The 16,145-nt window shown below is 36.6% G+C and overlaps 1 protein-coding gene across 7 annotated transcripts in view; it reads right to left on the reverse strand.

The window, feature by feature from the left end:
• Positions 1–1,884: 1,884 nt before the first annotated feature.
• The window catches only part of TMEM181 (transmembrane protein 181), a 51,233-nt gene continuing 36,972 nt past the window's right edge, over positions 1,885–16,145 (reverse strand). For all 7 annotated transcript variants that reach the window (XM_048937999.1, XM_048938002.1, XM_048938003.1 and 4 more), the window contains 12 exons: positions 15,498–15,617; positions 13,479–13,559; positions 12,438–12,537; positions 11,622–11,752; positions 10,920–11,011; positions 9,442–9,499; positions 8,717–8,819; positions 8,571–8,622; positions 7,828–7,910; positions 7,153–7,242; positions 4,805–4,871; positions 1,885–3,832 (listed from right to left, as the gene is read on the reverse strand). In XM_048937999.1, coding sequence (XP_048793956.1) covers positions 3,754–3,832; positions 4,805–4,871; positions 7,153–7,242; positions 7,828–7,910; positions 8,571–8,622; positions 8,717–8,819; positions 9,442–9,499; positions 10,920–11,011; positions 11,622–11,752; positions 12,438–12,537; positions 13,479–13,559; positions 15,498–15,617 — 1,056 coding nt within the window. In that variant the 3' untranslated portion in view covers positions 1,885–3,753. The remainder of the gene's footprint in view (positions 3,833–4,804; positions 4,872–7,152; positions 7,243–7,827; positions 7,911–8,570; positions 8,623–8,716; positions 8,820–9,441; positions 9,500–10,919; positions 11,012–11,621; positions 11,753–12,437; positions 12,538–13,478; positions 13,560–15,497; positions 15,618–16,145) is intronic.

Here is a 16,145-nt window from a genome sequence, read left to right on the forward strand (position 1 = left end):
AAGAAGTGAAGAGGGTAGGTAACAATGCAGTGGAAGCAAAATAAAACCAAGATACAACATAAAGATATAAAACTTTATTATGAACATATTTAACAATGACTATGCACATGAAGTCTTCCAAGAAACTCAATACTCAACTTTTGCTTGAAGTGGTATTTTTTGGTTTGTACTTAAGACTAGAATGAAGCTTTCCAACATAACAGATAATTTGCTGTCCTTAATACAACCTCTAAACACAATATTTAACATGTCCCCATGCACGCTTTGTCAAAGCAGCATTTATTTTACAGCTTCTTATTAAACAGAGCATTTATCTTACACATTTTATACCATTTTGGTACACAAATACTCCATATTTTAGCTTCATTTTACATATTTACAAACCTCTGAAAAAATTTACAGTAATGCAGAGTTTCTTACTGGCATACGCAAAAGGAAGTGGGCAAAAACTAGGAGACTGAATACAAAGTTGTCTTTTGGCTCAGAGATAAATTGAAGTCTTTTCTAGCTTAAAACATCCTTCATTACTTTTTTTTTTTTAAACCAAATTAGCTCCCTAGGTCTCCTGGAATTCCTTACTCATGTCGAACTTTATGCTACTTATTCTTTGCTGGTCCCAGGAAAGTTTCCAACCACTCCTAACACCAACTCTATCTAAAGCACACGCTTCAGAAAACAACTGCTGTGAATGGGTTCATACTCAACTATAACTGATTCCCTGAAAGTCCCATCTTAATCACAATGGACATGGAAGTCTTGCAGTTGTTTACTAGCAAGCATCTCCTAGAGAGCAGCAGTGCTACATCTGTGCTATCTCCTTATTTTCCAAGCTCCAGAAGGGCATGAAATATTGCAGTATTTTTAACAAAAAGAAAGCCTAACGTGGCTTCTTATCCAGATGTCTTCTGTTTTATCCTTAGGTTACAGTACACTACTTGGTGATCAATTTATGCCACCTACTCCCAAGCTGTTTGCAATCCAGATTGTAATATTCCTCAAATACTATCTCCGATAAGGAGAGTGAAGCTGAGATATCTTGCTAGCAGATCTGCTTCACTTTTTCACTTATGAACAGTATTTGCTATGACCGTTCTCCAGTCAAGCTTACTATTACACTCTAGCACTTCTGAAATACTGAACTATTTTATATGGCAAACACTGCTTAAGACAATCTCTAAAGAAATTAAATTACTTCTGTAGTGGGACTCTGAAATTGAAGCACCTATTTTGCTATCTCAGCTTTCCTATTTTCATTTCGAATGTAGTCATGTGGGAAAGTTAAGGTATACAGTGGCAAGTGAAACAGGCTGAGAACAGCTTTGAAAGAATACCACATTTTCAAATTAGATTTAAAATATTTTTAGGCAATGAAATCTAAAGCATGACACTCTACTTCAGGTTTGACTATAACAACCAGCTCAGACTGTGATAAGAAACAGTACACTTTGCACATTTGTCAAATCAAGTATTTTGTCAATTTGGAACAACAGAATTAAACAATATGACAGTCAAAGAGATTTGAATAGGCAAGGATCTGAATTGTTGAAAACCTAATTCCTGTACTCACTCCAGTGCAAGTGGAAGGGACCTGGGGTACACAACAAATGTCCAGTTGGCTTTGGAGTCTAACTGTGCAAATTCAAACAACTGTAAGCCCCAAGAAAATCACATAGAGGATAATAAAAATAAGATTGGGCTCATCTCTTCTAGGTTAAAAACCTCACCCCCTATACTTGTTAAAAAATTCTAAAAGAAAATGCTGAAAATATGGCTTCCTAGAGTCACTAACAAAAAACCCAGAAAAACCCAAAAAACTCCGTAACTCCTGTATGTTCTTCTAAATGGACACCAATTAACAAGAAAATTAAAATCTCTTTCTCTCTCTCTCCCCCGCCTTCTTCCCAGCCCACCTCTCACTGTGTTTCCTTGCTTTAGCCTCACAATAGTGCTTTGGCTTCTAACAAACAGTAACGGTACACAACGCTGTAAATTCCAAATATCCTCAAAAATTACACATTATACAGACACACAAAGTCTTACCACGCTAACAGAGTGCAGATTTAAATCTGGACTATTTTGTATTTGCAACCACCTGAAGCAGTTCCTTTGATCATCTGTAAGTAAACTGTTACTTTGTGAAGTCTCCCAGTCTCCCCTTAATGCTCTTGAACAGCTACATGGAGGTTATTGTGCTGCAATAACCTAAACCAGCTGTACAAATGCAGAATAAATCTATGCCCCCCTGAATCTATGTACTCTATGTAATCTATGTGATTCAGTACATTTAGTATGACTTCATTGCACTGCTCTGCTTAGACTGGGTCTGTCGTAAGCATGATTTACTAGTGTAAGCCAGCACCATTTTCTGCCTAATATATCTTTTCCACAGCAGCAGGGCAGAGAAATGTTACAAAAGTACATTACAGTTAGGAATCTATTTCTTAAAAAAAGAAGAGACTGGTCAAGTCCTTGAAAATTCAGAAGTAGTTGGAAACAAACAGCATCCAGATATATATAGAGCTGAGCAGTAGTGTGGAAGAAAAACAGCTTTTAAAAAGAGAAGCAGCATCATTGTATGAGGAATACTGCATTCCTATATAACTGTTCCAGCACATACTGGAATAAAGAATCATAAAATGTATGGGTGAAAATTTCAAGCAGTACTGCTGGCAACTGTGGTACGACAGAGAAGTTGAGCTATGCACAGAACGTGCTCAAAAGCTGTTAAGCAACTTCAAGGCATAAGCACCTGTAGTTGTTCCCAGAAAGCATAAGAACTGCCAATAAATACAACTTCATGAAAAAGTCTGATGTAGAAAAAGCATCTACAATGAAATGTTTGGAAATATGAAGTGGAACTTTATACTGTATTCTTCTAAGTGTAACAATCTGCTCCAGAACACACACGCACAAAAGTTCTGACTTCCTTCAGAGGTTAACTTCTGCCTAAATATTTTCTATTTAAAGGGCTATTGAAAACAACAACAATAACAAAACAAACAGTTTTGCTGGGGTGGTAAAGCATGTTATGAAACCTGTATCATACAAGTAACTTTGGACCACAGCCCATTTTTGCTCACTAGAACCTATTTGCACATATCCCACACTTATATCTGGTAAATCCATTTAAATGGAGTTAAAACAACGGTTTGAAGTCTATACAACCTCTTAGAAGGAGGAATGGGAAGCTTTTGATTTTCTGCATTTCCAAAAAATAATATTAAAAAAAAACAGAGGCAGAAGAGAGAACCTTAAAGCACATCGATCCCTGCCTCCAGTCTAAATGACTAAGGTAGAAAAACAAAAGGGAAAAGAGGCACTTCATACAGCAGTGAACAACAGAAAAGGAGCTAGAACAAATGCAAGAGGTTTAAGATGCTGTTCTACATAATCCTAAAGGGAGGGGAAACAACAAGCCACCAAGCAGCAAAGAAGCAATTTTAAGATCCGTACGTAACCTGTGACACCTCAAAATGGACACAGACTTAAATATTAGTCCAGAGACATCCTGCCAACAGGCATTTTATAAGACGCGTATAAATTTTGGTTTCCTTGAGTTCCCACCACAACCTTTTCAAGCATTCTTTTCAGCTTTACCTTTGTAAACAGAAACAGAAGCAGAATGTCCTTCCTGGAATTCCATGTTCAGACGACAGCAGACTGTAAGTAAGCCAAGGAAGTGGTCCATCTAGGAAAACTTCAAAACTGCTTTAATTCCATCTGAACAAGTCTGTCTATATCAAAATCACTCCATCAGTCACTGTCTGATTCTTCTTTAAACTTGGCTCTAATAGCTTGGCCATTCTGAAGTGGCATTTCTTCATAGTCACTCCTGTGAAACAGGCATTTTTTTTGCGAACTTCTGAACGTAATAATCAGTTAGTAAGTCTAAAATAGGAAAGTTCTAAAATACAATGAGGCATCAAATTGTTAGTTGAGTAAAAAGTTTGTATTTTTGTATTTCTTTCGCTTCCTTCTGGGGTTATGAAAAATACGTACAACTTCTCTCCAGAGGCTGATATACAATAAAAATTACTGCAGTAGCTACAAACCACTACTGACAAGGATTAGCATGCGAGCAAGCTGGCACTACTGCTGGTCCACTATTCATCTAATTAAATGAAGGCAACCCACGTCAGGCTGCACGCAGCTACTCTAGCACAGGCTTGTTCAGGTTACTGCAGTACTAAACCATTCCCACTGGTCAGCCCTTTGGTGCTTCTGCTTAAAAGGTGAAAACAACAAGGGCAGATAACCAGTTTGTTCAGCATCTAGCACAGGAAAGCCTGACCCAGTTAAGTTTTCATCTGCTACTGTAGTTTTAATGTTACATAAACTCACACAAGTCCTGGAAGTTTTGCTACATTTGGTTATTGCTGTTTTGATAAGTGATGGACACTTCATATGGACAATTATCCCTCCCTGTAGCATTTCTGTACGAGTCACCCCCTAGCTGACTAAACTTGATTCCTCCAATCTTACCCAATGGAAAGGAATTCCTTTCCATTCACGTACCTTTCTGCCTTCATTCCATGTCCTATCCTATCCTAAATACTAACTTACCCATTTGTGTCAGAGCCTTCGCAATTCCTTTGAGAAACCAAAAAGAAAAGAAAGCCAAAATAATCAAAATAACACCCATTCTCATTGTATTTGTTTCCGAATAAGCTACTTCCGTTACACAGGCAGTCTACTTTCACTAATAATCTACGAAGTCTTCAGTTACAGTTAATTAATTAAGATGAAAAAGAATATTACAAAAACAACACGCCAAAAAGACCCCATACGTATTTTATAGTCTTACCCATAAATCACATCATCATCTGAGTCGTTCAGCATAGAAAAAGCAGGATTGTCCTTCAACTGTGATTCTGGAAAAATACAAACAAGGGTTAATTTAGCACATTGCATTTAGAAACACAGCTGCACTTTTACTCCAACACTGAAGCAACAGACCCAAAACTTAGAAGGCAATCATGACAACAACTTGACAAAACTATATCCAAGAATTCTTTCCTTTAAATTCTCCACCCTTCAGCCCACATCATCACAGTGTTCTTATAATTTTAAGAAACGACATAATGTTCTCTTCATATTTCCAGATATATATATCCCAGATTGTATAAGCAGACTTCCTCCCTTGTTCAGTTTCATGCCATACCGTTTTTATTTACAAATAGTTAAGTCATACATTATCATTGTGACTATTCAAATGTTCATACTTTTTTCAAAAGCATAGGCTTCAAGACCTTGTTTGTTCCAAGTTTTGAATGTAGCAGACCAAAGTTGTAAATTAACAACTAGCTGGCTCTTTCCCACCCTTGTAATAGATGAAGGAAGGACTTGCAACTTCATCGTGAGACAAAAGGAACGTACATACTTTCTATTGGCTATTTATGACAAATCTCTCCTTCCTGTTTTAAAACCATCAATTTCTGTACTACCTGTTGCTGATAGCTGTTGTTTTAAATTATATGCAATAGAGTCCAATCCATCAATTTGCCAAAAGCATCTTCTTTTCTAGCAGGTTTTTACTTTGTAACTTCTGTAGATTAATACTTCTTGCAACCTTTTATCCTCACCTCACCATTTGTCTTGTCTTTCATAACAAAAAACAGCATCTTCCTGCAACAGTACAATCAATCTCAAATCTAAAAAGTTTAGAGAAAGCGCCAGCTTCAGAATCTCGTGCCTTCCTACCCCACAACTCCCAGTATATTTTAAACTCAACGCTTAAAGCAGAGAATGCACTCTACATAAACATGCTTTACAGAATCTTTATCTGTTAGTTAGGAATAATGCTTTATAATCACTATGAGAGTCAGATCATATCCTATACTTAGGAAAGCAAAAAAAAGTGCCACAGATTTAATCCTTTGCCCCCCCTTTAAACGGGCTCTGTGAACTCCTCTCCCCACAGCAAGCCCCTCCAGATTCCCCAAGATCCCCCCCAAGTTAGAGAGCAGCTTAATTCCTACATTTCCATCAGCCTGTTTTCCATATTTCAGTCAAGTTTGCCAGCATGTAAATATATTAACTTTATCATTATAATAAAGTATGAGTAAAGTACTCTTGCTCTTTAAGCGCTGCCTGTGAGTCAGCTCAAAAGTTAGAGCAGTATTTGCAAACACATTGACTATAAGCTCAATCAGAAAAAAGGTGTAAGAATTCAAGTCAAGTCTATTAGTCGTAACTATTTTAGTATTCCCTCATATTTCCAATACTAAATTACTCAGGAACAGCACGGCTTCTGTTAGTGCAAAGCAAATAGAAATTAATGAGACAAGAAAATATGTAAGGACATTACACAGTATGTTCTAATATGCCAACTCTTGTCATCTAAGTTTGCCAGATGACTGAGGTTCAATAAGACCAAGTGCACAGTGCTGCATTTGGGTCAGGGCAATCCCAGGTATTCATAAAACTGGGGGAAGATCTCCTTGAGAGTAGCCCTGCGGGGAAGGATTTAGGGGTCCCTGATGGACAAGAAGCTGGACATGCATCAACAGAGTGAGCTTGCAGACTGGAAGACCAACTGTGTTCTGGACTGCATTAAAAAAGGGTGGCCAGCATGGAGAGGCAGGTGATTGTCCCTCTCTTCTCAGCTCTTGCAAGGCCCCATGTGGAGTACTGCATCCAGGCCTGGGGCCCCAGTACAGGAAGGATGTGGAGCTCTTGGAGTGGGTCCCAAGGAGGGCCACTAAGATGATCAGAGGGCTGGAGCACCTCTATGAGGAAAGGTTGAGGGAACTGGGCTTGTTTAGCTTGGAGAAGAGAAGGCTCAAGGGAGACCACATTGTGGCCTTCCAATATTTGAAGGGAGAGTATAAACAGGAGGGGGAAAGGCTGTTTACGAGGATGGATAGTGACAGAACAAGGGGGAATGGTTTTAAACTGAGACAGGGGAGGTTTAAGTTAGATATTAGGAGGAAGTTGTTCACACAGAGGGTGGTGACACACTGGAACAGGTTGCCCAGAGAGGTTGCAGATGCCCCATCCCTGGAGGCATTCAAGACCAGGCTGGATGTGGCTCTGGGCAGCCTGGTCTGGTGGTTGGTGACCTGCACACAGCAGGGGGGTTGAAACTCTATGATCATTGTGGTCCTTTTCAACCCTGGCCATTCTATGATGCTACAAATTGCTTACACTTACCATACAGCGCATTCTTTGAGGGGGAATAGACGAAGGCTAATGTGTAGAGATAGAAGTTCAATAAACCATAAAATGATAAGAATTCTGCTGGTAGAAAGCGTCAAGGATTTTTCTCAATATAGCTCCCCTCATGTAAACTTTGGAAATGAGATTCAAAACATATGTAAGCTGCTTCAACAGAAAGAATTTTTGTCACAATAAAGTTTGAGAGCATGAATGGATGAACAATTGGCTTTTGTTTTTTTTAGATTAACTGACAACTAGTATACTCAAGCTGTTTCTAAGTAAAGTTCTAACTGAAGACAAATCTTCAATTTTAAAGTGTAATATTTGCTGAGAAAAGTTCTTCTCTTCAGTAGTGAAGCACATGGTAAAATAGAATATTTCTGATTTCACCACTAAAACAAAGCCTGGGCTTTCATTCCTTTTAAAGAGTAGCAAACGCAGCTGTGGTTTACTTGATATAAACAAATTAGACTGAAACTGTCTCAGCTCATAATCTTTACAAACAGCTACTAGAAAATAGTGACATGATGCTTTATCAATTTTGATCAGGGTTTCAAAAGTCCACCTAAAAGTCAAAATACTCAGTCCTTAGGTAAATTATCTTTAAGTACTTCCTAAGGAAAACCAGATTAATATTCCCAGTTGAGCAGCATCACAACACAAGGATATAATTCTGATAATGAGTTGACAGCTCAGCAACAAAGTTGTCCTGTAGAACTTGTGCTCCAAAGCGTAAATAGAGTATAACAATGCTGTGGGGAAAAAAAAAGTAATGGCATATAGGTATAATGAGCCTTTAAAATGCAAAATTTAAGTGCAAGCTTGATAGAGTAGTATACTAAAGAAGTAATTACGTTCAAGTGCTGTTTATTTGAAGACACATTTTGTTTTCATATTTCTAAATTAATAATTATTATTTTGTGATTTAAATTCAACAGTTAATCTAATAAAGGAAAAAAAAAAAAAAAAAAAACAATGGGTCTACTTTTGTCATATTTCGCCCACTAAAGACAATCCAAAAGCCAGCAGCAATTTAAAATAATTGCTTGGAGTGGGGGACAGATATAAACAATAATGTAAAAGTAATTCTAAACCTCTGCTTTACAGAACGCAGCTTACGAAACTCCAAAAGAGGTCAACAGTGCACTGCAAGCTACTCAGCAATACAAAATATATCTCCTGCTAAGTCTTCCAGTGTATTGTGGCAGTAATGGAAATACAAAACTGTCTATAAAAACCTTAAGAAAGGGCTCCAAAAATTATGAATTGATTACCAAGCAAAATATAAATATTAAAAAAAAAAAACACCTCTCAGTTTCACTGAGTATATTATTAAAAAAATAACTTTTTCTTTCAAGACTTTAAATATATAAAAGTTCAAGTACTGAGAAATGTTCTCGGAAAAGCCTTACCTAATGACGAGCACTACGAAGGTTAATGCAGTCAAGAATTTTAACCTGAGATCTGATAAAGATTGAGAAAAATTATTATTAGAGAATTTACACCTACATCTAGGAGAAGACAGCCTGCTTAGAGAAGAACCAAAAGGAATACTTACCAACATAAGGCATGTTACGGAGTTCTGAACATGCTCTCACTATCAGGAACAGAAGGTAGAGAATATATGTGGTTGCCACCACAAGGAAGAAGATTTTCATTCCCTATATAAAGAATATTATTTAAGAAAGTTTGGTCTATTCCAGCTTTCTTCAGTTGTACCCTGCAACAGAAACTGTTGATTTCCAAAACACAGTACAGAATGGTGCATTTATTCAGGGAAAGTATGAAAGGAAGTACAAAATGAGGATGGCATATGTCAAGGTACACTTTTTTTTTTTTTTTTTTTTTTAAACAAACATATTTCCTGAGAATTATACAGGAAACCATATAAATTATATCTTCCTCTCCAGTAAGGAAGTTTTAAATTTTCTAGTACAGAGGACCTTGGGAAGAATCAAGATATACAAAACTGACTTAAGAGGCTTAAAAAAAAAAATAATCATCTTTTGGTTCCCACAGTCATGAGTCCCTGACAAAACAGGTAGTGTTGAGTCTCCAGATACCCAAGATTATTGCAAGACTGTTCTCACTGGGTTGGAGTTCAATATAGCCTACATGTGATCTGAAGCAAAATGGAAAGTACCCTAGTAGTCCAAGCAAGATCACCAGGTCAACAATTTTCTAAACTGTTAGATTTCAATGGAAATCTGAGAGCAAATGCCCTTCATTGCATTGCCTAACTACATTTGACAACTGAAGATCAAAGAAATATTTCTGACTTACCTGGAAATTACCTGTGTCAACTCTGTATTGATATGTAGGATCATGTACTTCATTAACACTAGAAAAAATTCAAAATGAAAAATTGGTACATATAACACTACAAAATACAAGGTCAAAAACAATACACAGACCAGGAAATCTACTAACAAAGAAAGTGTTTAAAGTTACTACACAAAGATTAGAACTGAAGATCCTGGCTGTAGAAATCAGTGCAATGCCAGTGATTTCAAAGACAATTTACATGACATCCTTTTCCTTTCTAAATCCCATTTTTCAAGGAATATGGATGATTTTGGTAGCCAGCATGTCCAGACTCCTTACTTGTGCGCAGAGAAGAACTACTGAGCAGGTGAAGGGACTAGGAAATGAGACTTATGAGGAGTAGCTGAGAGAATTTGGATTTTTTAGTCTGCAGGAGGCTGAGGGGGACCTCACCGCTCTCTACAATAGCCTGAAAAGAGATTGCAGCAGGGAGGGTGTTGGGATCTTTTCTCAGGTAACAAATGATAGGAGGTGATGCAACAGCTTCAAGATGCACCAGTAGAGGTTTAATCAGACATCAGGAAGAATTTATTCAAGGAAAAGGTAGTAAAACACTACAATTGGCTGCCCAGGGAATGGTGGAGTCCCCATTTCCAGAAGTATTGAGATATGTAGGGTTTGGTAGTGGGACAGTGTAGTTCGGGTTGACAGTTGGACTTTGTGATCTTAGAGTCTTTTCCAACCTGGATGATTCTTTTATTCTATTTTTATCTTTATAGGAAATGTGTAATTCTGTAAACTCCTACAGACCTTCATGATTTACTGTTTCAATCTCATCTTTGGTGATAAGAATGATACCCAAGAAATAACAGCTGTTTAAACCTTTACTTCATACAAATTCTGCTGATAAAACATTAAAACCAACATTCCCTGCAATTGCACCACTTTCAAAAATGTGCAATGGCAAGAAATACATACTGAGAAATAAAGTGACAGACAAGCAATTGAGAGTAAAATGCTTAAGAGATTTAAAAACGTGTCAAAACTGACAAAGTTTTCTGCGTGGAATATTGACACCTTCACGTAAGTGACTGAAACAGTGAGAAAGAGGAAAAACACTGAACTCATCAACTCAGTCTTGAGAAGCATGGCTTGGCCAAGATCTGTTAATACCAATTGGGCAGGTTGAAGAGTTTTGTTAAACTGTGGTAACAGAGCAACTGATGCTTCAAATACTGAAAAAGCTAATAGGAAGAGCACGTTGGAGGGAGCCCTAACATACTGACTTCTAGTTCTTACTCTAATTTATAAAGTTATGTACTACTAAATTGTCCATGAAGAATTTTGTTCTCAAATCAGTCACATTTTGCAAAACAAAATATAATTTCAACTCCATCTCTATGGCACAAAGAGGAAGAAGACAGAATTATAAACAAACTTCCCACTCCAAAGCAATTTCAGTTCATAACTTGTGCATTACGTCTTAAGTTACTCACGTCTGCCATACTCCTAACGTAACAGAGGCAAGCCACAATAGTCCAACAATAAGGAATTTGGGCAGATAGAAGGTTAAGCACTTCCTTTCTCCCTGTTGATAAAACAATAGCATGGTCAAGGAGAGAACCCACATTAGAGATTTGAATCCATCGTGGCAGAATAAAATAGCCTTTCCTTTGTTTCATTTGATGAATTAGATTAAGAAAAACCACCTTCAGTATTTTTAACTTCTACAGCTGATTGCAGAATACAAAAAAGAATATACAAAATTGTATCATTTGCATTAAAGTTAAGATACAGAAGAGATTTGGGGCATCCTGCTTTTCAGGTCCCACATATTTCACTGATACTGAAATGACAGGAATCTGCCCCAGAATTCACATTTCCCTTATGCAATATTATAAAGTGGTTTTAAAAATGAACCACCATCACAAACAACAACAAAACCCTTCAAGCAAGAACAACAGTATCATCGTTCCAAAGCTTTGAGCAGACTGTCTCCATTTATCTTATTTAGGTGTGGTAATCTCAATGCATTCTACTTCACCACAAAACGTTTTAATTCTGTTTCTTACATTGTACTTTAAGATTAAAATGCCACTTAGTTTTTAATTAAGTTTTTAATTTGTCACCTTTTGAGATAACTGAATAAACAAGTACTGTCTTTTCAGTAAGCATGCTAGATATGGTTGCACCCCTACCTGTACCCTTATACCATGGTAGACACAAAGCCAGAACAATAACAGCGCACACAGAAACAGTGATTGGAATAGGTCATCCAGCATTCCAGGAAACCAACTGTTCACCAGAAAAGAAAGGGGGAAAAATGGGTCTGTAACAAAAGAAAAGAAGTTAAGCGGGGGGAAAAAGAACATTCTTTTACTAAAAATAAGTTGAATTCATCTTGAGAAGAAAAAGATTTTTTAAAATTACATCACTAAATGAAATTGGAGTTTGTTCTAGCTTACAATAATTTGCAAAGAAAATGGCACCTTCAGCTGCAATTGACTGTAAAACTACACAAATATGTAGTTGCCAACATTTCTGAAAGACTTTGTGTTTTAAAAGACCTTCCACTAAACCACTTTTCTAGGTGATGAACCTCAGAATACCTGAAAGACAAACATTCTTTCAGTACTGCTAGAAAGTGTTAGAAATTGAGGTCATTTACAAGACTTCTGTTTTTACAACACAGCTTCTGTTTTAATACAGCATGAGCATATGAAAAATACAGAAGCAAGGCTTATCAGACAAATACAGAAACTACTTTTACATGTGAAAGGGTCAGCATGGTTGCAGCCTCCTACTGCAGTCAATTTTAAATGGAGTTGAGGGAAAAGAACAAAGCCTACCTATTGATTATAACTTTGAATTTGACACGTTTTAGAAGGGTTGTTCTTTTTTTTTTTATAAATTAGTTTTCTGAAGCCTTATAGACAGCTGCTTGTAAGTTCAAGGCCAAAACTGAGCATTTTCTCTCTTTTTCTTTCTTTAAAGTTTATAAAAAAACCCAGTACCGTTGTAAAGCAGGAGGAGAGGAAGGAGGATAGACATCCACTTCTGTTCAATACCCCAGTCTCTCATGGAGAATTTTCGTAGAGAATGTGCAAACAGACACTAAAAACATACAAAAAAAATTTAGAAGGAAAAAATAGCCTACATAGCGACGTACAGCACATTGCAAACACCACTTTGCAAGGCCTTTGACACTGATAACACAGTGAAACAGGAGTCTTGTTCCTCCTTTAGCAATAACCTTGTTAGCTAACCTCAACACAAATTACTCTCAAACTGAAAAGGAAGCCAGAAAAAAAAAAAAGGCTGCCTAGTTACTGGTCACACAACACAACTTCCACTTAATGTCACTTATTAAAAAAATACATATCCAGATCCTATACAACATTCACAGTTCATAAGTGAGTGACCTCACACACGGGAAAGAAACGCTATGAAAGTAGCTAAGTATTTTTAAATCTTACTTTGAGAATTTTGCTTTTTTATTGTTCTACTGCTTTACTTTCCCCCCAGACATTTCTGTTCCAGTGGCATAACTATGAAGTGATAGATAATCTAAATCACAGAGTAATTTAGGTTGTCAGGGACACGTGCAAGTCATCTGGTCCACCTTCCCACTCAAGACAGCGATGACTCTAAAGTTAGATCAAGGTCATATTCAATTGAGTTTTACTCATTTTCAAAGACAGAGAACAAAGACTGTCTGGGCATCCTATTCTAATGTCTGAGCCCACTGAACAAGCCATCTTATTTTCCTAGGATCTAATCAGAATTTTTTGTTTGAAGAAAACGTCTCTCCTAAATTGAAAAATCAGTGTATAAAAAAAAAAAAAAAAAAAAAAAAAAGACAAGCTTCTCCCATTTATTCTTAATGTTCCACAACGCCACTTGTAACTACATAAAAGCAGCAAGTAAATGAGTATTTTAGAAACTTTATTAACACCCATTCAACAATTTCTCAACTTGACAGCCTGGGGCTAAGTTTTACTAAATAAAGCACTACCATGCAGCATTACCCAAAAACACTGAAGCAATAATCTTACCGTGACCATAAAGGTGAGAACTACAAAGACAAATCGGAACCAGATTTCCACTTGTGAAAATGTAGGATTGTACGTCTTCCACTACAAGAAAACACAAGAAAAATGTTTTTAGAGAGGTCACACAACATCAATAGTTAACATCTTTTGCAGATACTCTAAAGTTTCCCAGCTTTTCAAAATGTGAAGGTATAACCAAATTCCCCCATGTCACTATGGAAATACAAAGATACATTCACAGACACTGTCTTTCAAGATAAAGCTTGCTTCAGGTGAAGAAAAAGAAACTACCCAATGAAAAGATAACCAAAGCAGACTAGTATCTTTGCTCCTCCTTTACCCTGCCACTTTGTAACACACTCATTGTGCTGTCACACATCAAAGTATTTCTTTGAAATCAGCAAGGAAGATCCTTTTTGATCTCTCTCACATTCAAAATTTGAACTTCAATAATCGACTAACTTCTGCTTATTACCAAGGTCAAATACATAAACTGATTATGAAAATGTTGATAAGGTACAGCTGTGCTTTCTGTAACGAGCTTGCTTTCTTAAAGCTTGTTCTTTTTTCAGAAGTGAGACTCAAGAGAAGAATAAATGAGCTAACCAGATACAAAAAAGTATTTTTAAGATTAAGGAAAAAAGCTGCCTTAGTGCTCTAATTATTAGATGGGCAGAAATACTCATTATAACATGTCATTTTGCATGAACACTGTTGAGAAATTCTCATATCTGGCCTGCTTCTCTTCAGAAGCCAGTTCTGAAATGTATGCACCATGTATGCTCTGCCCATCTGACAAGAAGCTTTACCTTTCAATGGATTTAACCTACCTGTAAAAAAATAAAAAAATAATAAAAAAAAAAAGACAAAAAGACAAGATAGAGGTTTAAGTGCAAACGTAGAATGAAAATTTTATGTGGAGGATCCTCATCTACAAAAGAATCTGTTATGTTAACTGAAAACACCACAATCCACTGTATTAACAAAATACACTGGTATGTTCACTTGCTACAGGAAAGCAGAGCCTCTGGATTGGGTTTTTGGTTGTTTGCATGAAGGAAAGCCTGCAAAGCAAGACGATAAACCGTAGAACTATAAACGCCCCAATGCCTCACCCTGCTTGAAATCCACAACTAAGCAAACACTTTGTTTTTTTCTTTTTCTTCCCCTACAACTTATTTTTAACGATGCACTTTATAAATTAGAATACATCAAATATGAAGATTCAGGAAGCTCATTTAGTATATATAAGCCACTTCTGCTTTACAGTAAACTTTCCTTTTCTGCCTGCTCTGACACACATAATGTTACATACAGGCAGAATACAACATAATAACTAGTATTATAAGTTCAGTTTAGCTCCATCTTCTCCTAATGCAAATGTTTCTAAACCTCTTTTTGGAGTGATTCAACACACTTTTAACTGTTTTATTAACAACCTTGAGTACTGTAACTTGCCCAGTTCATTTTGCTAGGAACTGCAAATTTCACTCAGAAAAAAAAAAACCCACAACAATTTTTTCTTCCTCATAAGTAGGGTCAAACAATTTTTTCCCATTTGCCTTTGTGTCTCAAATCTTTCAGGCCAGCACATTTGTAGAGTCTAAAAAAAATCCTGCTAATTCACACACCTCCTGGAAAGGCAAAAAAAAAAAAAAAAAAAAAAAAAAAAAAAGAAAAGAAAGAAAAGAAAGAAAGGCAAGATGTCTATGTGAAAATGCAGAAAACTGTATGTTCTAGTCTCGCTTGTCTACCATTAAATACCTTCTAGGAATTACACTAAAATTATCCGTCCCTGAAAACAGCAATAGAAGTCCTGAAAGAAAATGCTTTCCCTATGAAGATAAATATTGCTCCAGAACACTAATAACACAAATACTACAACTCTGAAACCAGCAGAGACAGAAAGCCTTATTACAATGCACCTTTATATTTCACGTTCAAAAATAAAGTAACTTTTTATTACAACTAAAGCAGACTTCTCCAGAGACCTCTTTTGCTAGAATAAAACTTTATACTTACTGTGAAAGTAATATTCTGTATTGCATACGTTAACTTATTTAGATCTTCAAAACTAACAAATATGTTGTACTGAGTGTAGTTCAGGTAGCCCAGGTGAGCAACAATGATTTCACTGCATTTCTGTGAACACATACAGGGAAGAGTAATATTTAAAAACCTTCAATTTATTCTACCAAACTCACTGGTAATATAACTTGTTTCTGAGTACGTAGATACGGATGATGCTTATTACGCATCTTATCAACAAGCAAACTTCTCGTAAAAGAACTTCAGCTATTTCTTTCTCAAGGATTTCATTCTGGATAAACTGTTTCACATATCCTTAAACTCAGAACTTTAACTAAAGGTTTCACTAGGAACTTCTTGTGTGGGAAGATTTCCCCCCCTCCCCTTCAAGCATACAAGCTAGCTGCTTTCAATCAAATGCTCTTCTAGTTGCTGTATAAGAATTTCTCTCTCCTCTAGAGCTCAATACCTGTTTTACTGTTCAAATGTTCCTTCTCACTGTACTGTTAATCTGTTTAATCAGCACGCTTTGCTGGCAGAAAGCTCCAACAAAAAAGAAAAAAAGGGGTCTCTTTGAGGTAGTAAATACAAGCCACAGAAAAAAACAAACTAGCAGTGTAATGGAGCATGCACACAAATATA

This window comes from Lagopus muta, chromosome 2, assembly GCF_023343835.1.
Source record: "Lagopus muta isolate bLagMut1 chromosome 2, bLagMut1 primary, whole genome shotgun sequence".
Taxonomy (NCBI): domain Eukaryota; kingdom Metazoa; phylum Chordata; class Aves; order Galliformes; family Phasianidae; genus Lagopus; species Lagopus muta.